We start from the raw sequence: 22687 nt of genomic DNA, 5'->3' as shown, positions 1-22687 counted from the left end.
AAGGAAGTTTAACTGAAGTAATATCTTAAGAACCATGAATAATCAATAGAGAACTTAAATTATTATATTTGCTGTTGGTGTTTCATTAAAGGTAATGAGAAAATGTATTCAAACTTCCCAATGAAAAAAGGCAAATATCCTAAAAATTCCCAAGGTCGCAATTACTTGATGTAAAGAATGAAATCTAAATTTTAGTGTGACACAAATATTTTTTTAATACAATTGTTAAAATAAATTAAGGGAGACTAATGCATTTGGTGACAGGAAAAGATGTTGTACTTGGAAGATAAGGGACTTGGTCTCCCAAATCAGAAATGCAGATACCATATTGATTTTAAATCTGCCCAGTTCAGGTTATCAGGAATATAAACTATGAGCAGTAGCCCATCACAGGAAGGCATTTTGCCTTTGGCCAGTGAATTGTCCTTAATATTGGCACTCAGAGGTGAAGAAGAAAGAGCAACTGTTCCAGTAAATTTCGTGGATGGTTATGACATTTGATCTGAGCACTGAAAAGCATTTCCTGTCAGAATGTTATACTTAGATGCTCACTCAAAGGCACAGTAGTGTTTTGTGGACAGGTTAAATACAAAATCTCATCTTGGTGATGAGTATTAAGTGCATTGTTATGGCATCACTTAGGTAATGTGCTTTCTTTACCTTGGTAAGTACAAAAATATCTTCTCTTGTTCAGTCTTCCCATTTTTCCACTTTTGAGTATTGCTGTTCAGCTTTTTAACATGATGTCAGGGCATTAGTCTGGCTTACTCTGGAAATATTTAAGGGCTGTAAACTGTAGAACTAAGTGTTTGAAAGCTGGCATTGAGGAGACATCAGAGAGGAGTTCTCTGTGTACAGTGACCAGTTTTCTTCAGCTCCTTGAGTGCAATAATTCTTCATGCTGGGTCTCCATCACCAAAATCTGCTGAGGTTGTTCTGCTTAGCTCCCCTTCTCCATCTTTGGTAAGGAAGAAAAAGAGGAGCAGCATGGGATGCTAGAGAGAGGATCAGGACATGGAGAACTCAGGCTTGTTCCTCTTTGGGATTGTTTTGTATGTGGTCTAACAGACTGAGCACCTTGCACTAAACTGGGAGGAGACCTGTCACGGAAGGAGCCAAGCTAAGGTGTTCTGTCTACCCAGCTGTAGTGCCAGCTCTAGGTACATGCCCTTAGGAAAAGGCAGACAGGGAGTACCATTGCATTAGGCCTGGTAATCCATGTCCAGATCCACAAAAAAAAAGAAATAATGGGAAAATGGGTTTTGAGTAAATAATTTGTTCTTTTTGTCAGTTATTGTTTCTCCATTTTTCCTCAAAGGAGAAGCTCCTTTGGTTTTTTCTTTGTCATTGGTTCCTTTTCTCACCATTTCCTTTCACTCCATCCTCAAATTAGTCACTTCTTATTGTAATTCATACAGTTTCCCAAGAATAAACAAGGTGAGAAGTTCCCTGTTCTTCAGTTGCTTTGTCGGTTCTAAAGCACTCAAATATGTGTTTAATGACTTGGAATTTTTTTCTGCATAGTATTACAGAGAGCTCATTAGCAAATGGCATGTGTGAAATCTCTAAATAGTACAAAATGCCAGTGCCATCTGTATAGTTTGGATGCTCTGGTCTGTCACAAGGAGCCTCGTCTAGTTTTTGTCCATATTTCTGGGGAAATACGAGGCTATTTGCAATTGCAAAGCCTCTGTGAAACTGAGCAAGTTCGAAGAATCCATTTCATACTGTGTTGTCAAGTCTCCATATCTGATCACCATTGCCCTACCATGGTGCAGTCATGTCACTTACTTTGGAACTGTTGTTATGATTAGGCTGTTACATTTACCCCATTTTCTTGTGTTTATGCTGTCTTATTTCTTACTTATTATTATGCTGTCCTATTTCTTCCTTATTTTAAATTTTCCACAGGGAATATATCATCAATAAAGATATTTTTCTTAATATTCAGGGAAGGATCCAAATTGAAAATGGTGCACTTACAATATCAAATCTAAATCTGACAGATTCTGGCAGATACCAGTGCATAGCTGAAAATAAACATGGTCTCATCTATTCAAGTGCAGAGCTCAGGGTTGTAGGTAAGATTTTCCTTTTTTACTAACACCCAAGCCTCATTCTCCCACTCCACACCCCCTCCGCCTGCCTCATGTTCCACCTCACCATGATCTCAAATTTAACTCACTCAGATGTTATCACTGAAATAAACATTTTTGTCAACCTAATATCTTTATCTGCAGTGCCAAGGAATTGTCTCATCTGCTTCTAGAGGATTTGCAGTCCAATCATTCATTGCTTTAAAACAGAACACAGCTAAATTATTCATTAGGGGAAGAGCGGAGATGGGAGCTTGGGCATGGGCCTGAAGATTAAAACCGCTTGCATGATCTGGAGGCAGCCCTGACTCCACACATCAGTCAGCTGCACTCACCTCCTGCACTGCAGTTCCAGTGCTCACTCCCAGGGCAGCCACATCATTTTAAAAGCAATAGGTTGCTCTTGTGTGCAGCCTTTCTCAATCGAGGGGACAAGAGGTTGTTGGGCAGTCATTCAGAGTGTGTGCTTCAGTCTAAAGTACTGACAGTCATTTGGGGGAAACACTGAATTTGGGACTGCTTTACACGTGCATATACTCGTGCAGTTTCTGCCTCCAATGTAGACTGATTTCAAAACAAACCCTGTAAGAGCTGCGTGTTTTGGGGACATGAGTTATTTCTTTCCTATTGTTACAGCTACAGTCAATCAGCAGACTGCTCCCTCAGCCTTGTTCCCCTAGAATACTGAATTTCCTTTAGAAGTTCATTGTTAGTACAGGTAGAAGCCATGTGCCCTTTCCTAACTGTCAGTTAATGAAAACTATACACGCTCAGAAGGCGCTGCGCTGTCATTTTATGTCATTTAACCTACCTGATCTGACATGCACTTTCACATGAAACTAGAAGCCAACCAGCACCCTGAGTTTTAATGGGACCACTTGTGTTGCCTGCCCTCCCCAAGCTTACACAATTCATGTATGCTCACATTCAGCAAAGTGCAATGTTAGGCACATGCTTAAATGCTCATTGGGTTCACTGAGCTTCATCTCAGCTGAAGTTGCTGTGATCTTCTGTGCAGGCTTTGTTAGGTGGTATACTTTGCATAACTGAGACTTTTATTTAGTACCAGTATGAAGAGGAGAAATGCATAATTCTCCAATAGAAAGGTCTGTTTGAACTGACTAATTCAAGTTTTTAATTATGTTTGGAATCTGAGAAGTGTCATGGAAGCTCTGAATAGCAGTAGCATTAATATTATTAAAGATGCTTTATTTCACTGTTACTGCACCTTCTCTTTTTAGCTTCTGCTCCAGATTTTTCCAAGAATCCAATGAAGAAACTGATTCAGGTTCAAATAGGCAGCACAGTTGATTTTGAATGCAAACCCAGAGCTTTCCCTAACGCCAAAAGTTCCTGGAAGAAGGGAGGTGAGCAGCTACACGAAAATGAAAGGTATCAAGTTACATTGGTTTATTTGTTTTAATCTTACAAAATGCTTGTTCCTGTCTTTAAATGCAGTAGTGTTTTCTGTAGATTGAAATAGTTGTAAAGTCTTTCTGAACACTGTCTAGCTGGTGGGGTTGTTTGGTTGGTTTTTAATTGTCATTGTGAACACTGAGAGTGCATGGATATTGCTTTCTGTAAGGTATGGGACAAGTTTTTATTTTCAGGGTGTTTTTTAGAATATCATCAATAAAGAGAACTAGACAGTGAAGGGCAGTGAAATGCAGGGAGAAATGAAAGCATAGGAGTCTCTGTAGAACATGCAGAAGGAAAGACAGAAAATGGGAATTAAATTAATTGCCTACTGAAAGAAGAAACGCTTTCCACCAGGCTGCAGCTTTGCACCTCTGAAATAAATAATTTGGAGTGATGTAATGAGCATAGTAAGATTTAGCAAGAATTCTCTGCCCTTAACTGGCAGAGGTCAATTATTGCCCCATATTATGGTTATAGTGTGTGTACTTGGAGCATCCTGTACTTAGGATGTTCTTTGCCAAGCATCTTGTGTTATAAAACCTTTAAAATTTTTCTCTGAAATATCTCTTATCTGCAGTCATTAAGCCACATCTAGGCTTTGTTTATTCCAAATTAGTCTGGAGTAGCTTCTACTCATAGCAGACCATAGTCCCCAGGGTCTCCAGGTAGAGAGAACAAAGGATGCAAGCCATAGTTGTCTTCCTGTGTGTTCCTTTGTGGTGCAAAGCTGGCCTAAGGCATGTATATCTCTTGATGGATGAACTTCTGTTTTTCTCTTATCCTCCAGAAAAGGAGGATTAGACAATTAACCAAGGTTAAATGCACTTGATGCTCATTTAACTCATCAAAACCAGAAGACATATCAAAATGTGCTGCAACCTAGCTAGCCCCCTAAAAGATTTGTTTTATATATGTATACAATTGCTAACTGATCTGTAATACTGGACAGTTGCCGCGCATTGGCTGTAGTGGGTCCTGTGCTCCTGGCTCTAATACCTGTCTGGACACAGATTAATACAAGGGATTTTGAGATCATGTGGAGGAGCAGTGATTCAGCTGTAACCAAATCCACCTTTATTCCCAGATGTTTCTAAATTTATCAAGACTAGGAAAAGACAAAAAGATGCTGAAAACTTTAACTTCTCTGAAAGGCATTTCAGTGTAATTCTGTTAAAAACAAAAAAACAGTTTTAGCATCTTTATCTGGGGCAAAGTGATGTCAAATTCGGGGGGGGGGGAGGAGAAATAATTCATAAAATCCTGCGTGATTCTTAGAAGTATCAGTTATTGGATTTATCTTCCCTACAGTCTGAATTACGTATTTTCATTTCACTTTGTGTTGGAGTTTGAAATGCTGTATTGTGGGAATTAATGCATTTACTTACCAGTACTTCAATGGGAGCTTTTTTTTTCCCTACCCTGACTTTCTTGTTACTTAATCTGGTTTAATTTAGTTTGAATTTGATTGATACATAAAAGGCAGTTTCGCCCCACTTTTCCACTGCTCCTTTGTACTGAAGTGCTGTGAACGGGAAAGCAATATGTTTGTCCTTATTATCATATCAATAAGGATCTAAAATATTTGGCTTTTCTGCTGAATAATCTGTCAAATAAAAAAGTCAGTGATTACTTAGTTTGATTATTTATTTTAGTAATAACTTGTTCCCATTGACAATGCCCTTTAATTCATGAACAGTTTAATAATGACACCAAGTTTCAAGTGACAGTTTTGTGGTCTTGGATCCTGAGACATATTCTGGTCCTTGGCAGTGCATGTGGTTGCACTGCACTAACAATTCAATTTAACATGATTTTGGTAAGGTAGTACTATATAAACCTATGGATAGGTCCCTGCTCTGTAAACCCATGGATATGGGACAGTGAATGCAGAATAGCTTGAATACTCTTACATTACAGATACTAAAGTTGATAAATCTTGGATGGCCATTCTGGAGCACCACTTGCTGTCTAGTACCAGATAATACTTGTTTTGATAGCTGTAAATATGAAAATTTGGGGCAGGTTGTGACAATAGTAAAACTTTTATCAGTATGAGAAGTACATGCACTCATTTCACAGTTGGATTTCTCTGTGGTCAGTTATGACTACGGTAACTAATAACAAAGTACAGTGTCACGAATAAAACCTGACAGACTGTGCAGAATTAATGGAGAGTGTAACCCTGTGGAAGTCCCTCAGCTGTCTGGAAGATCTGTCATACAAAATATGTTCTTCCAGTTTGGGTGGGAAAGGTAATTACACCAACATGGGCCTCTCATGTCAGGAACCCTGAAGTTGGTTAATCCCTCTTTCCGTTCTCAAAGAGCATGGGCATGAGTTGAGACATTTGGCGCTTGTAGGTTTTAATGGGGGGGGGGGGGGATGTTTGGTTTATGCCATCCCTTTGACTACAGAGAAAATGAAGATCTTCTCAACGATTGTTTTGCTCCAGAGTTAGGGAGAGATGATTTTGTTAATATTTTGATCTGATGACTGAACAGGTCCTAAATCAGTCTCCAGTGGTGCAAATGGATATGTGCTGAAGCATCACTCCATCAATTATCTCTGGTTTACAGGGCTGAAAGTTTCTGCTGTTTGCCAGTGCATCAGAAATGTGCAGGTTTTGGAAATGGAATTCAGTTTGGAAATGGAATTCAGTTTAAAAATTGCTGGCCTTCAGCAAAATGTATTGGAAAAACGATTGCAGATACGGGGAACACCAAAGGATGTGTTAGTTTCTTTAAGAGATGTAGATCGCTTCCTGGCAGCGGGCCAGCAGCAGTACATCTGTTTTATCACAGTGTGTGAATATCTAATAATTTTAAGTATACTAAAAGCTTCGGTTTGCCTAATGTTTCAGCAGGAGGGGTAGAGACGTTTCTGGGTTTAGTGTGTTCACAGGCTCTGTGCTGCATTCCCTGTTTTGTAATTGAAAAAGTAAAGCATTTCTCTTTGGAATTTACCAGCAAAGATTTTATTTGACAGTATTTTTCTCTAGGGTTGGTTTGGTGGTTGGGTTGGGTGAGGGTTCGTTTGTTTGGGTTCTTTTTTGTTGGTTTTAATTTGGGGAAAACTTGACTCTCAATTATATTTTAGTTTTAATAAGCCTGTTGCTTAATTATTTTAGGCAAGCTACACTTGGAGATAGCTCAGAGCACTCTAAATGTGATTTGGTTTAATTAAACAATAGATATAAACATAGATACCTTTTATTCTGTACCCTGATCCCGGTGTTTCCTTTGTTTGATCTCAGGCTTTCTCAGCACTGTTGGGGTTTTACTTGGTTTTGTATTTTTCCTTCTGGAAACTGCTTCAAAGTAGATGTTGCAATACAAGGCTTTCCAAAGCATACAGATAGCTAGAAATTCCAGCAACTCAGTAGCTTGCTTGCAACAGTAATTGATATATTTTAACACCTTTTATGGCTGACATTATAATTACCTGTACAGTGTATTAATCATGTCTCCAACACATTTAAAATACTCATAAACCATATGGTAAGATTTAATTAATTTAAAATGTTCCATCTAATATAAAGTGCAGCCAAATATTACATATTTTCTAAAGTAAGTTAATGAGCCTGAGTGAGGTCGGCTGTGCTGAGACTGGTGAAGCACATCACAAATATGCTTCCAACACCACCATGTTGGCTCGGGCACCTCAGCACTTTGGAAGACTCAAAAATGGTTGCTTTCAAATGCAAATGATTAAACCATGTATTTTTGTAACTCTCCCTCAAATAAGATGCTTTTGTCTGTTGCTCCAACAGGTGACTTGTTATATCTTGTAATTTGCAGAAGTGGATCTCAGCTACAGCATGAAGTGTTGCAACACCTTTTTTTTAAGAGAATACAAAATTCAATCCAAAATAGTTAAGAAAAGCAACTAAAAGTTGCATTTATACCTAGAGGATGTTTAATTGTAAAGAGCAGTGCAGCTGTGGAAGGAATCCATGTAAAATGCACTCTCCATGTGGCTGTAAGGGTTAGGTGAACTTGCTGTTAAGGGCAGGGAGCAGCATAACTACAGAGCCATGATAGACTCCCACTGCTGTGGTCTGCAGTTAGTGAACATGGTTTTGGAAGCTTGGAGAAGATAAGGGTGAAAGATAAGATCACTGAACCCATCAAACTTGAGTCGTGTGCTGCTGCCCTTGTTTACCAGCTTAATCATTCTCTGAAATCCAGATTCAGCTGTATTGCTATTTCAAAAAAAATACCCTTGCAACACTGTATTATTTATAATACACCAGTATAAATAATTAATGGCAATGCAGCTTACTGAAGCATATACCTTTTATGGGCCAACTTTTATTTTGGGAATGCAATTAGCTTGTAAGATGGCGCATTCACCAGGGCTGTCCTAGCCGCGCTACTTGCACATCTTCACAGGCTTGCCCTGCAGCAGTTTTGAGCTGAGTTACCCTTCATCAACTACCACAGCACATGTGGAGCTTCACATGGAGAATTGCTTACACTGGACTGTTAGTTGCACTGCATGAAGATCAGAAGAAATCTGTTGTTTTCAAGTGAGCCTTCTGCTTTTCCCAGGCTTGGGACAAGCCTAGAAGAAAGGCAGTGATTCGAGCTCCCATCTAACACAGCAGGCTTCCCCACCTACTTTTTGTAGTACATATGTAACTAGAGAGAACTGAATCTCAGTTGGGACAAATGATGGAACTCCATTAATATTCATCTGCCCCAAGTATGTTACAAAAAGCAGCAGGGGTGTGTATTTAATTAATTTTGCTCTGAATACAGAAGCAGGTTAATAATGAAGTACATGTAAGTGAGAAGGTGAATCTTCCTGACTCTTCTGAGAAAGGGACGATGGCAATGTTAAGTTCTGTGGCATTTGCTGCCTTCTCAGCTGATAGTTACTCTGACAGCTGTGTAAGACTGCAACTAATGTGGTTAGAGGTTTGCCTGGAGTGTTAATGCTGTTTGCTGTTCTGTTGGTTCTGTGTGGGGGTGTCTGGGGCATTTCCAAAATACCTTTTAGCTATGATGCTTAGGGAACTGACATAATAGCCCCACTGGGATTCATTTGGTGCCTTTGAAAAGGAATGATGGGTTCTGAGAGAGAAGCTCTGAAGCTTTTTTGATATAGGTGTATCAGGAAAAAGTTTACTTTTTTGGTTAATTAATATGGATGGTTTTATATACAGTTAGTTATCTGGCTGCTCCAGGTTATCTTAGGGAAGACTTGGTAGAAGGCTCTGCATCTAAGGATATGACAGATGGGAGGTCTGGAAACAGAGAAGGAGGGAGTCATATTAGCCTTACCTTTGCATTCCTCCAGTGCTGTTGTCTAGGATGTCATCTCTGCTGTTGGGATGTCATGGTCTGCTGTCTGTGTCAGTACTGTGGGTCTTGTTTTGTCCACATTATAAACATCTTTCTGGTTTGTTCCATGCTGTGTGTTAGGTGTGACTCTCACTGGCAGAGTCTATGTGGGGTGGAGGGAATTCTCTTCTAGTCCTTCCACAAAGCATACCTCTGTGATGTCTGCAGGTCACTCCTGCTCAGTATAGCTGGTAAACTGAGACAGAAGTCTGCAGCAGTGTGAAGTCTCGGTTTGCTTTCTAAACAAGTATGGAGTTTGTACTTGCTTGGGCAGAATCTTAGTCTAGAGTCAGTTGTGCAAATGGGCTATTGACTTCAGTGCAGTCAGAGTTAGGCTTTATCTGTGAATCCTGAGAAGTGAAAATGTGGATTGTTTATGAACAGTTCTACTGTATCATCATACTAATGGCAAATAGTTACTGCAAAGTTATTCCAGTCTAGTCAGATGGATTTTAGATTGCCAACCATGAGGTTGGTGATTGATGCAGTTGTAGATACCTCTGTAGCTGTGTGAGGAATAAAGTATTTTGTCTACAAACCAATGCTGAATCTTTTAAAATCTCTTTATAATTTTGTAGAATCAAGTTATTGAAGGATGGAGGACTAAGAATAGCCAACGTGACCAAAGCTGATGCTGGAAGCTACACGTGCCTGGCAACAAACCAGTTTGGAACAGCCAGTGGCTCAACAAACTTAATAGTTACTGGTAGGTGAGCTGGAACAGAGGGTCATCTATGAGGTGCTGTAAACTGAACTGAAATGCAGCTGAATTGTGTGTGTAGAGTCTGCATTTCCTTATTTGGAAAATAATACTCAATGTGGTGGAAAATAAAGACTGAGAAGTTGTGAATTTAACAATACAAAAAATAAAAAGATCTTTGTTAGAAATCTTTTATTAGTTGAGAGGAAAGAGACTGAGAGATTTTCCTTGAAAAGGTACGTCTCAGATGTGAAGACTTTTCCTCCCTTCTCTCCCTTATCTAAGCACTAAATAGTGCAATTGTGCTTTCTAAGTTTGGGAGGTTTTTAATTTGTTGGGGAAAAGAAATATGGGAATATAAAAAATATTTGAGGTAATTCTGTATTCCAGTCCAAAATCTGTTTAGGCCAAAGGAACTGTATGCTGTTCACTTATGGAAAAAGATGTGGTAGAAACTCCAGCTGCAAGGAGCATTCAGGGACTCCATTGGCAGTAAAATAGAAAGTCTTTCAAAAGCAAATTGTACACATAATTTTCAAAGGGGTTCTTGTCCCTTCCTATAAATCATCCATTACTTGCTGTTGTCTGAGATGCTGGACTGAAAGGACCAGTAGACTGTGAGGTTTATCTGAAGAATTTTTTTCTCATTATCTTCTTTTTAAAGACTGGAATATGTGAAAGATTTTCCAAACTCAGAATGATCTAATATCCTACTGCATTACATATCCTATTTATCTCATAGATCCACACAGAGTTATTTTGTTCAGTGAATTAACAGCTTCACATTTTCAGACTGTGCTCCTAAATGATGCATGTCCCATTTTATACAAATAATAGAATTATGTACAAAGGAGCTCCAGAATTAAATTTTATTTATAGTATTTACAGTCCTTGACATTTTTCTTCATTAATGTGATTCTGGAATAATAAGCAGCTTTTCTTAATGACTCTACTTATGTTCTATGCAATATATAGACCCAGATATCTAATGTACTATACCCTATGTGGACTGCCTCTAGTTTCCAGATTTTATTAGCTCCTTCTCTCGCTCGCACTTTTTAATCTTCCCAGTGGCTGCTGCTGCAGCTTCCTGCCCCAAAATGTGGGTGTTACTGCTGAGAACCACACACATGCTTGAACAGCAGTTTCATTGCTGTGGGTTACAGTGCATTTAGCTTTGTAAAGTATATTGGCCTGTACATAGGAGGTCAGAATTTACCTTTTCAATGTCAAGTAGCTCCTGCTGATAAACATGCAAGGACACAATGCGCCAAAGAGAGGGGTCAGGCAGCAGCATTTATATCCCAGCTGCGTAATTTGAAGTGACTGTCATTAATCGGATTTGAAGTACTTGGTAGGATATTAGTAGCAATCAAAGCTCAGCAGTACAGGAATCCAGTAACTGATACTTCTGCTCTCAACAGAGCCAACAAGGATTATTTTGGCACCTTCCAACATGGATGTCACTGTCGGAGAAAGCGTCGTCTTGCCTTGCCAGGTTCAGCATGATCCTATACTGGACATCAGCTTCACCTGGTATTTCAATGGAACGCTCACTGATTTCAAAAAGGACGCTTCCCATTTTGAGAAGGTTGGAGGGGTGAGTTGCAAACACCTTCTCTTCATTTGCCTTATGGATGTATTCAGCATAGCAAGGCTTGATTGTTTTCTTTTTTCAACACAGTAGAATTAGGACTTAGAGTATTGTGTGCAGTTCTGGTGTCCTCAGCATAAAAAGGACATGGAACTGTTGGAACAAGTCCAGAGGAGGGCCACAAGGATGATCAGGGGACTGGAGCACCTCCCATATGAAGACAGGCTGAGAAAGTTGGGGCTGTTGAGCCTGGAGAAGAGAAGGCTGCGTGGAGACCTCATGAGCAGCTTTCCAGTATCTGAAGGAGGCCTATAGGGATGCTGGGGAGGGACTATTCATTAGGGACTGTAGTGACAGGACAAGGGGTTAAAACTTGAACAGGGGAGGTTTAGATTGGACATAAGGAAGAAGTTCTTTACTATAAGGGTGGTGAGGCACTGGAGTGGGTTGCCCAGGGAAGCTGTGAATGCTCCATCCTTGGATGTGTTCAGGGCCAGGTTGGACAGAGCTTTGGGTGACATGACTTAGTGTGAGGTGTCCCTGCCCATGGCAGGAGGGTTGGAACTTGATGATCTTAAGGTCCTTTCCAACCCTAACTATTCTATGATTCTATGATGTTTCTCCTCTCTTGGGCCTGTAGAATTTTCTTTTGTGTTGGAGGGAGCTCATTCACTGAGCTAGCTTGCTGCCCATAACCCACTGTTCAGAAACCTGGTATTATAGACCTGATGTATTATAAGTTTCTACCTCTGTTTCTGCATCTGACCCCACATGATTTTAGCTAAGATCACATAAAACACAGCACTGAGAAATTAAGGAACTTGACACAGACTTTGTGAACTTCAGCCTAAACCTGAACAAAACCATCCCATCTTTCCTTATTTTTCCCACACTTGCATCACTATTGTATCCCTCAGTATTCTGCCTGAGCCTCATCAGGTGAGAAGCCACGTATCTCATTAAATATTTCCAGTGCAGAGATGCTGTGACAAGTAGGGTGACATTGATAGTTTTTAGAATTTAGCCTTCTAATCAAAACATAAAAGATGAAAAGTAAACCATTAAGAGAGACGAAGGATGTGTCAAGAGAATGAAATTAATTACAACAAAAGATCTTGCACAGCAAAGGTCACGGCCAAGTGAAAATAAAACAAGCATGAAACTGGCCATTATAAGCCTTCTTAAAGTTTTTTTTTCACATATTCTTGCTGAAGCTCTCCTGCTATAGAAGAATAGCAATGGGTTAGACACTTCTGCCATTGAAACTGACATTTCAGTACCTAACTCTTTTTGCCTGTAAAACCTCAAAAGATTTAGCATTTAATCAGCAGGCACCAAAAGCACAGAGCGTTCTGCAGTTTGCAATTGATTATATAGAAGTGCATGTGGAGATGATGAGATTTCCTTGTAGGAGCCATGAGATATTCATATATCATGTACATTCTCACAGAAATGTTTTGGGAATTAGGAACTGACCATCTGTCATGTTGTAATGGGAATGCTCTGATTTCATAGCCCGTTACCTCCCAGTATTGCTACATGGGCTTTATTTATTTAGTAATATTTTCCCCCAGCTGTACTCTGATTGTGTACACAAATAGTAATATTGGATAGGGAAGGTTGAAAACATACCAAAACCTGACTGTGGCAGTTCTACTGGCTCAATTAAGGCTTCAAAAGCTGACTGAAAAATGCAGTGCTTTTTCTCACTACAAGTTCCATCTTCTTCCTAAAAACAAACACAAACATAATTCCAAATCAAAGTCTTGTTTAGGTGTGGGGTTTTTTCACATTTCCCCCACATGCACACACAAAATCCTCAGTCAGTGCTGAATTAAAATCCAGGGTGAATATTGCCTGACTCAGAACTCTGAATCCAGAACATGTTACTTGGAATTTTGTCTTCAGGGACATACAGAAATGGAATATAGACATTATAGGGGTTTTTTTAAACTCTTATTCGTGTAAAGAGGGATTGAAGCTTGTTAGTAGAAAATTTCATAGGTTACCAAGAGATCCACAAAAACATTTCATGGGTTTTGTATCACATTGGGGTCAGTGGAATAATTTCATCTGGAGTTATATGTGGGTCATGGTAAGTAAATACATATAAATATGTTCTAACCCTCCCAATAGTTGCTGTATTTGTTAAATGAGAATTTCTCTGCAAAAGTAACTTCAGCTTTCTTGGTTGTAAACATGGCTAAAGGAAAATAGTTTTTCAGTGGATAGATTTCTATGCAGTGATGTCTTAGAAGTCCCTGTCACGCATGCCTGAGGTCTCCGACATGTAGTAGTTAGCAGGAACGTTATGGGACCACCACCTGGTCTTCCAGATGGTCAGAAAGATATAGGATGTAACACTGTCTTACTGCTCTTTTTTGGGTTGTTTCTCGTTTTGTCAGACACACAATTTACGCACAGAGTATGGCAAACCAAGCAGATGCCAAATTTTGAACAGACTGCCTCTATTGTTACAGGTTATCACCTGCACATAGAGCCCAGCAATGGCTGAGGTGGTTATGCAGTCAGGAGGAGCAAAAGCAATTTCAGCAGCTGTTCATACTGCGTGGGCTTCTCTGTATTTGTATTCTGTGTAGTGTGGAGAAAGGAAGGTGATCTTACTGTCACTTGGACTTGTCCATGCAGACACAGAGATTCAGTCTGGCTAGACAGGAGTGCAGATATCACTGATGGTTTGCAGAGCCATGGGAGGTGAGGATGCTGGCTACACTGGAGCTTTTTACTGCTGCAGGTCTCTGTCTTTTCCCCAGTAATTTGGGATTCTTCTCAAAAATATCCACAAATAATTTAAATGCAATGATAATATTTTGGTGGGGTTTACTTCCAGTAAAATTACTCTATTTGACAGTCACCTTCATCAAGATGTTTTAGATTTGGTTTCCTAAAGTAATTTTGCGTGGAACACGATTTGCTTGTGAGTATACATTGCTGCTGCTGGTCATTGCCTGAATATCCACTTAGATAGATTTTAGATTGCCTTCAACCCAACTTCTAATGTGTTGTACACAATCACTGCTCAATTGTCCTGCAAATGCTTACATCTGTGCTTTCACAAACCAGCCATTGTGTTTATACACACATGGAAGAGGATTAGGCAGAATTGTTTTCAGCTTGTGTTGAACAGAGTGAGGCATTGTACTGTTGAAATAATGGGTATTAAACAAAGGAAAACAATCAAACGGTTGGAAAGGTGGTTATTTAATAAACTCCAAATTCATGTCTTCCCCTTTCTCCCAAAGTACTCTGCAGCCCAGAATCTGTCATGTGGCTGGAGTAGCTTAAAATACCTCAGATGAGATGCTGTATCTCCAGAAAATTAAAAAAACCAAAAAAAACCCAAAAAAAACCCAAAAAACAACAAAGCAACCAAACCTTTTAACATTCAGATTTGAGAGATTTTCCTCTGAAAGGAAACAAATAGTATACAGTAGCCTTAACATGATATGAAGTTACAGTTATCACTCCAGTTATGGATGTTTCCCTTGATTCAGGAGATCAACCATATGCCATGACATAAGCAAGTGAATGGGAAAAAATGACCAAAGATTAACTATCCATGAAGAACAAAGAATAGAACTTTAGATTTATAAAATGGGGAATTTAGCCTAAAATGTACAACCTGCAAATGAAGATGTGCTTGCAATAGCCTGTGGGAATGGACCAAATTCAGCTTTACCGTTTACGCATTTGAACTCCTTAAAAATCTGTGATAGCCAGACATGCAAATTCTGTCTAGAAGTAAAAATTGGTTAATGGTCACAGAAACCATGTTTTTCTCTTCCTTAGGGTTTTGAGGGAAATGGTTGGTCCCAGGGCACTGACTTAGCAGCCAGGAGGTGCATTCTAAGTATGAGCTAACCGTAATGTAGCTTGCTTCTTGCCTAAAGAGGAATACTATGTCATGTTTATGAGGAAAATGCTTACAGACAACTACCATGGAGCAGCTGATAATAACCTGCTATCCTGCAGGCTGTCTGCCAATGCAATTTCTGAGCAACTTTATCTTCCACATTTTTGGTTGATTTCTATTTACAAACACAATGTTAATATTAAATTACAAGGTAGTACATTTCTGTTAATCAGAACTGTGGTTTTCAACAGAGTGCGTCGGGAGATTTAATGATTAGAAACATCCAGCTGAAACATAGTGGAAAATATGTTTGTATGGTGAAGACAGAAGTGGATAGCGTAGCATCTGCAGCAGACCTTATCGTACGAGGTAAATTTCAGCTTCAGTTACCATGAATCATATTTTCTAACTTTTTTATACTGTAGATTACAGAAACAACTGATGCAGATTGCAAACCCAATTCATGAATTACTGAGGAATGACTGTGAATTATGTCATTCTGCCTTGCAGTTAGGGGGAATTGTAGCTCAGTTCTTAATTGGAAGCCTAATTTTTCCCAGAGAAACTAAGAGCTGGAGGATATAATTTTGACTACACATCTCTTCTCACTGACAGTCCTGCAGATCACTGACAGGAGGGAACTCTGTACTGGCAGCTGTGAGCAAGCTGTGAGTTGCTGCTTCTGCAGACTGAACCATTGGGGTTGGTGACTCCTGAATCCTGCCCAGAATTGGGCAACTGCTGCCACAGCCTTGGAGAGGCTTTGTCCTAGGGACCCACTGTAGATTAAAGCTTATAATGCAGGCTTATTCCTTGTCATTCAGAGCTGGAATGCTTACAGTTAAGCCAGAACTGTAGATTTCTTTGCTGATGATACAGCTGCCTTGCAAGAGAAAAGCTTTGGTCTTTGAAAAAGGACATTATATGATTCACACTTATTCAGTGTATTTTAAAATATGCCAGATATTTTTAATTGCTGATGTGCTGTTAGTTGTTTCGGTCTTTGCTGGAGACATTTTTGCCAGGATGCCCAGAAGTGGCATTTTCCAGAAGGCAACAGAAAGCTTACCTGACAGAATTGCTGCTCAGGGTGCTGATCAGATGTTGTGCTGAAAAATTACTCCAGTACATTGTACAGTAAAGCAGTTGTAGATAACAAATTGGCAGACTGCAGAGATGTATTAGTAGATTAAAGGGAACATAGAGGGATCATGCTGAACAAAGGTTCTTGTGAAAAACAAAACTCTGCTGCCTGTGCTGCAGTTCAGAGTATTTCAGAATTAGATTATCAGAGTTAAGTTTAGTGAATGTAAAACAATAATTACAAGTGTTCTTATTCCAAGCTGAATTGTTTTCTTCCTCCCACGGCGCTGATAAAATGGCAATCCATACTGCTCTGTTAGTGATTTCCAGGGTACTGGCTTTACAAAAGACCATGTGTTTTCAATCTGATTTTAGGCTTACCTGGGCCCCCTGAACATGTGAAAGTGGATGAAATAACTGATACCACAGCTCAGATCTCCTGGCAAGAAGGCACAGATAATCACAGCCCAGTAACCACTTACACCATACAAGCAAGGACGCCCTTTTCAGTTGGCTGGCAGCGAGTTACAACAGGTAAAACACAATCCTTGTCACGGGCTCTGTTGCAATGTTTTAGACCAAGGACACTATATGCTTAGTTTCCTTTTTCTTCTTTCTTTTTGTTTTTAATAGTTCCAGATGTGATCGATGGGAAAACATTCACAACCACAGTAGTGGATTTAAACCCTTGGGTTGAATATGAATTTCGTGTAGTTGCCAGTAACAAAATAGGAGGTGGAGAACCTAGTTTACCCTCAGAAAAAGTAAGAACTGAAGAGGCAGGTTAGTGGGTTCTTTTATTTGTTTTTAATTCAAGAATCTTGAATATTAACAAAATAAAGCATTCATATCCTTGGCTCTTTGCAAACAAGCTTGGAAATGACATTGAATATAAAAGCCTGTAACTAGTTTGTTCATGATTTTTCCATTTAGCTGTGGGACAGTTTGTGTTGCATTACTGAACATCACAGAAGCATAACATCTAAATACATTTAAACTGTATTTAGTATGCCAAAGCCTGTCAGTTCAGGCAGAGCTGCAGAGTCTGAGGGTATAGATTGAAAGAGGTTAATTTTGATAGTTTTTTTCATTCCTAGTGTTTGATCATTGTACACCTTCCCTGTGATAAGCAGGTGGCTCAGAAGAACTGATCAATTAAAACCCCAGGAGTTTACTTGGAATAAGGCCATTGCCCAATACCTCTGCATAAGTTAAATCTATTACAAAAAAATGAAGCAGGCCTGCAGTTTCTAGAAGTTCATAAGCATTAGTGAATAGTCTGTGAGCTAGTAAGGTTAAGTGCTCAGTAAAGCACTAGCCTGCCTGGTGGCAGAGAGCAGCAAGGACAGGGCTGGGATGTTCAAGGACTGCCCACCCTGCCTACATTTGCAGAAGCAATACTAGTACCACCAAGTTAACATTATATGATATCATGTCATGCCTTGTACCTACACGGTGTAGACAGCTGTATGTTTCCTTTTCACAGTTCCTGAAATTCCCCCCTCGGAAGTCAGTGGGGGAGGAGGCAGCAGGTCTGAACTGGTCATAACATGGGATGTAAGTTAAGTTTTCTGGCAAACAAGTTCCTTCAGAGAATAGTTGTTTTCATTTGAACTCTGAAACAATTAATTTCCCTGGCTCCAGCAGCTTCCCAGCTAGGATGTATATCTGCTCAGTAACATTCTGTACTGTGAGCTTATGTGCATTTGCCTTCCCTCTGTCATGTGCTAGGTGGCAATCAGTAGGGAATTCAGTTAGTTTGAGATTGTTTCTGTTCTCAAACAAATGTTAATGCTAAAAGGAGGCAGGAGGGTGGGAAGAAGAGAGGTATTGCTCGAAGGCTGAGCTAAAGGATTATGCTTTTGAGTGCAAATGTGCAGTTCTTGCTTTCCTGCCATTAACTCTGGATGTATGTTAGACAATACGGTCAGATAGTACTTTATATTATGTATCCTGTCTTAATGAGTTAAAAAAATGCTAAGCATTCTGTTACTAACATTGACTACCCTGTGTGGCTATCTATCTAGTCTTATCAGAAGAAATTATAAGCCACTATATAAAGGATTCTGTAAGAGTTGACTCAGTAATTATTCATTTTTTAAGAACTACGGATTGTGAAATTGAAAAAAAAACAAACAAACTGTAGTTACTGAAGGTGTCTTAAACCAGGCTGCTTAGTGGAAAACAAGGAATATACCCGAAAGTCATTCTGTTACTGAAATGCAAACCTTAAACTAGGTTCAAAGGAACACATTTTGCTCTATTGTTTTGGAGCTAATTTGCTGATGGGCAAGATCCCAAATGCAGTACCAGAATCTGATTACTGTCATGTATGTTTGTCTGTCAGTACTTTCTTTCTGCCAAACATGTTCAGTGCTGGATGTTGTATCACAAATTTAATGTTCTCTGCTGCTTTTCTCACAGCCTATCCCTGAAGAGTTACAAAATGGAGAAGGATTTGGCTATGTTGTTGCCTTCCGCCCCTTTGGCACCTCAACATGGATACAGACTGTGGTCACCTCTCCTGACACACCAAGATACGTCTTTAGGAATGAAAGCATCCTCCCCTTTTCACCATACGAAGTCAAAGTTGGTGTCTATAACAATAAAGGAGAAGGGCCATTTAGTTCAGTCACCACTGTTTTTTCAGCTGAAGAAGGTATGTGATTGAGTTATCACCAGATTGATTTATTTCCAGATATTTAATCTGAGATGTTTCATCAAGAGAATCCAGTAACAGTTAATAGAAATGAGATCAGTTTGAATACAGATATGTTATTTCCACAGTCACCAGTGCTGCTGATCACCTCTCATTTATTGATTTCTGAATACAGAGCCTAGCATAGCACCCTCCGGCGTATCTGCAACCAGTCTGTCATCCTCAGTCATTGAGGTTTCCTGGATGGCCATTCCTTGGAAGATGAGTAGTGGAAGGTTACTTGGCTATGAGGTAAGCTCATTTAAAACACACTCCCATTTCTAAAGGAGCAGGCTGCAGGACAGCAGCACAAATTTACAATAGATTAACAGGTATCATACTTCCTTACTGCTCCACCTACACCCAGAATGAAGACACTTTCTTCCAAGTATCTTTGAAACCAAAGAACACAGAATGAAATTGTTTTGCTTTCTGTGCGATAGCCATGAATCTGTCTAACAGTATTTTCAAACTGACATTCTTTCAGAATTACATTTTCTTTCAAAGAAGCTGTTTCGTCAGATACAGGTTTCTGTTTCAAAAGTTTTAACATGTTTACTTTTTAAGATAAAGTAATGGTTTTCCTCCTGTCACTGTTTAATTCAAGCAGTATCTAATACATCAGTTTCCTTTTTCCTACCACCACACTGAAAGAACAGCAAGTGTGAGAAGCAGATGGATAAGAATTTATTTTTTTACACACTAAGCATTTCTGAACTTTGAATGTATTTCTGCCTTTTTCAGCTGAGAAAAAAATGCACTTAAAGGAGTCAAATGCAGTGCTGTGGATGAATGATCCACTCGATGCAAGTTTTTACGTGGTTTTGGTTTATGTCTACTAGGTTAGGTACTGGAATAATGGTGAAACAGAAGAATCTTCAAACAGAGTAAAAGCTGCAGGGAATGAGACATCAGTAAGAATAACAGGTTTGAAGAGCAACTTAGCATACTACACAGCTGTCCGTGCTTACAACAGTGCTGGAGCAGGTCCCTTCAGTGCCACAGTAAATGCTACCACAAAAAAGACACGTAAGTATCTTGAATTTCAAGTGCAGAGAGACATACAGGTGTCTTAGCATTTGCTGGGAAACAAAAAATAATATGAATCACAATATGTGTAAGTGACCTAAATTTTCATACTGACAAGAGGAGGTAGTTACAAAATTGAATCAAGTGCAGGTCTTCTATTTTCTACCCTCTGTGACTTAAGCAGATTGAGTAAGTAAAACTCAACAGTGCCAGTTGAACTGGGAGCTGAAGTAAGATCCAGAATTTCTGCATTGACCCTTTATTGTTTTTGTAGTGACTAAAAGAATGTGAGAAGAAAAATTTACGTTATATAAAAGGAAAAAAAAAAACTTCCTGAATTTTTCACAGTTTTGTAAAATAATTGTAAGTTCTCTAGCACATGGCCTTTGAAATGCAGTCCCTCATGTCCATTGTTTCCCCTTAAAGAATCACAACTTTACTAGTAAGGAGAAATTCAGCTAAATAACAGATTGTCAAAGGCTACACTAATTTTTCTACAGATGGAAATATTTTCAGTGTGCTGTCATATTGTAATACAGCTCAGAATCAGGGTCATCAATCTTGAAGTATTTCTGTCAGGCTCACAAGAGCCTACAATTAAATCTGTCTGAAAGGTCAAATTTCTTGGAATAGTCATTAAAATCCTTCTACTAAAGTAGTTACATCCTCAGTATTATGAAATAAGCTACTTGATCAGATATTATTATATGCAAAACCAAGTATCATTCTGTCACAAAGGACTAAATGAACTCAGATTATATTATCTAGAGTTTTATATATATATATGTTTGTGTATAGATATATATATATACACATATCTAGGTATGTATAGATATCTAGATATCTATGTTTGTATCTATATAGATAAACTCGTATCTATATAGATAAATTCATATCTATATAGATATTTATATACCTATATATTTATATATAGATCTAGATCTGTATCTCTAGATATCTATATCTAGAGTTTATAAAGATATGCATATAAATATATATATCAACTCTAATGTAAATTAATCTGCTTAAATCTAGAGTTCATATAAACTCTATATATAATCTTTATATATATAAACTCTAGATGTATAATATAGATTTTATAAATTATAACATACATGTTTATATAAGATAACAAGTATTCTGTCACTAAGGATTATATGAACTCAGATTAATTTACATGATCTGGAGTTTATATATATATATATATATATATATTAAAAAAAACCTGAAATATATATCTGGATATCTCTAGATACCTATATAGATAGCTAGATACAAATACGTATATATAGAGATATATCTAGAAATATATAGAGAGTTTATATATGGATATAAAAACGTGTATCTAAACTTTAGGTAATGTAAGTTAATCTGAGTTAAATCTATATATATATATATATAGAGGGGCAGAGTTTTTATACATAGATATAAATATATATAGATAGATATCCATATCTATTTATGTATATAGATATAAAGATATCTCTATGTATCTAGATATCTGGGTATATCTAGAGTTCTTATATATATAAACCCTAGATAATATAAATTGATGTATCTATGTATATAGGTAGATATGGATATATAGATAGATATCCAGAGTTTGTATATATAGCTATAGATTTAAATATATATATCTCCAGATATATATAAACTCTAGATAATGTAAATTAATCTGAGTTTGTTTAGTCCTTAGAATGATACTTGTCATATAGGAACATATATGTAAGCTCTAAATATATATATAGAGAGAGAAAGGGTTTATATCTATATATAGAAACTCTCTCCCCTATATATATATATAAATTATAGATTTAACTCAGATTGACTTACATTATCTGAAGTTTAGATACACATTTTTATATCCATATATAAACTCTCTATATGTCTAGATATATCTATATATACATATTTTTATCTAAATATCTAAAGTTTATATATAAAAGAACTCTAGATATATCCAGGTAACTAGATGTATATAGAGATATCTTTATATCTATAGATCTCTATCTATTAATATCTAACATTAATTTACATTATCTATATAATAGAGTCTATGTATACAGATAGATATACAGCTAGATATCCAGAGTTTTATATATAGCTATAGATTTAAATATATATATATCTGTATATATAAACTCTAGATCATGTAAATTAATCTGATTTAAACCTAGAGTTTATATATAGGTATATAATCTCTAGATATATGCATTCTAGAGTTTATATATGATAACATATATGCTTATATAACATATATGGTTATATATGATAACAAGTAGCAGTCTGTCATTACAGACTAAACCAATTCAGATTAATTTACATTATTTAGAGTATAGATAGATATGTGTATATATATAAACTCTAGGTATAAATATGTAAACTCTAGATTTAACTCAGATTAACTTAACATTATCTAGAGTTTTTATATATATAAACACTACATACATCTAGATTTCTGTATCTATATAAACTAGATATATATAGACACATGTATATAAACTCTAGATAATGCAAGTTAATCTGAGTTAAATCTAGAGTTTATATATACGTGTGTATGTATATATATATATATACATATAAATTCTAGATAATATAAGTTGCTTTAGTCTTTAGTGACAGAATTATACCTGTTATCATTCTGTACAGACTACAGGCACTGAGTTACCATATTAATATTTTGGGGATTTGAAAGAATGACTCATTTCTTTTGAAATTCAGCTTTAATATCTCAGTGTGAAAACTATTCATAAACACTGTAATACTTAATGCTCAGGTGTGAAGTAAAAAACAACTTACTTACATTTACAAGAAGTGGCTATTAAATCCTATTTTGTATATACAACAGC

The 22687-nt window shown here is 37.7% G+C and overlaps 1 protein-coding gene across 1 annotated transcript in view; it reads left to right on the top strand.

Moving 5' to 3' along the window:
• Positions 1-22687, top strand: part of LOC101874698 (contactin-3) — a 103384-nt gene that overhangs the window by 76976 nt on the left and 3721 nt on the right. The window contains exons 8-18 of the mRNA XM_034066541.1: positions 1952-2081; positions 3338-3488; positions 9439-9566; positions 10985-11160; positions 15280-15397; positions 16487-16645; positions 16745-16894; positions 17598-17668; positions 18536-18770; positions 18946-19061; positions 19652-19838. Coding sequence (XP_033922432.1) covers positions 1952-2081; positions 3338-3488; positions 9439-9566; positions 10985-11160; positions 15280-15397; positions 16487-16645; positions 16745-16894; positions 17598-17668; positions 18536-18770; positions 18946-19061; positions 19652-19838 — 1621 coding nt within the window. The remainder of the gene's footprint in view (positions 1-1951; positions 2082-3337; positions 3489-9438; positions 9567-10984; positions 11161-15279; positions 15398-16486; positions 16646-16744; positions 16895-17597; positions 17669-18535; positions 18771-18945; positions 19062-19651; positions 19839-22687) is intronic.

Source organism: Melopsittacus undulatus, chromosome 9 (genome assembly GCF_012275295.1).
Source record: "Melopsittacus undulatus isolate bMelUnd1 chromosome 9, bMelUnd1.mat.Z, whole genome shotgun sequence".
NCBI lineage: Eukaryota > Metazoa > Chordata > Aves > Psittaciformes > Psittaculidae > Melopsittacus > Melopsittacus undulatus.
This window is presented reverse-complemented; position numbering and strand designations above follow the sequence as displayed.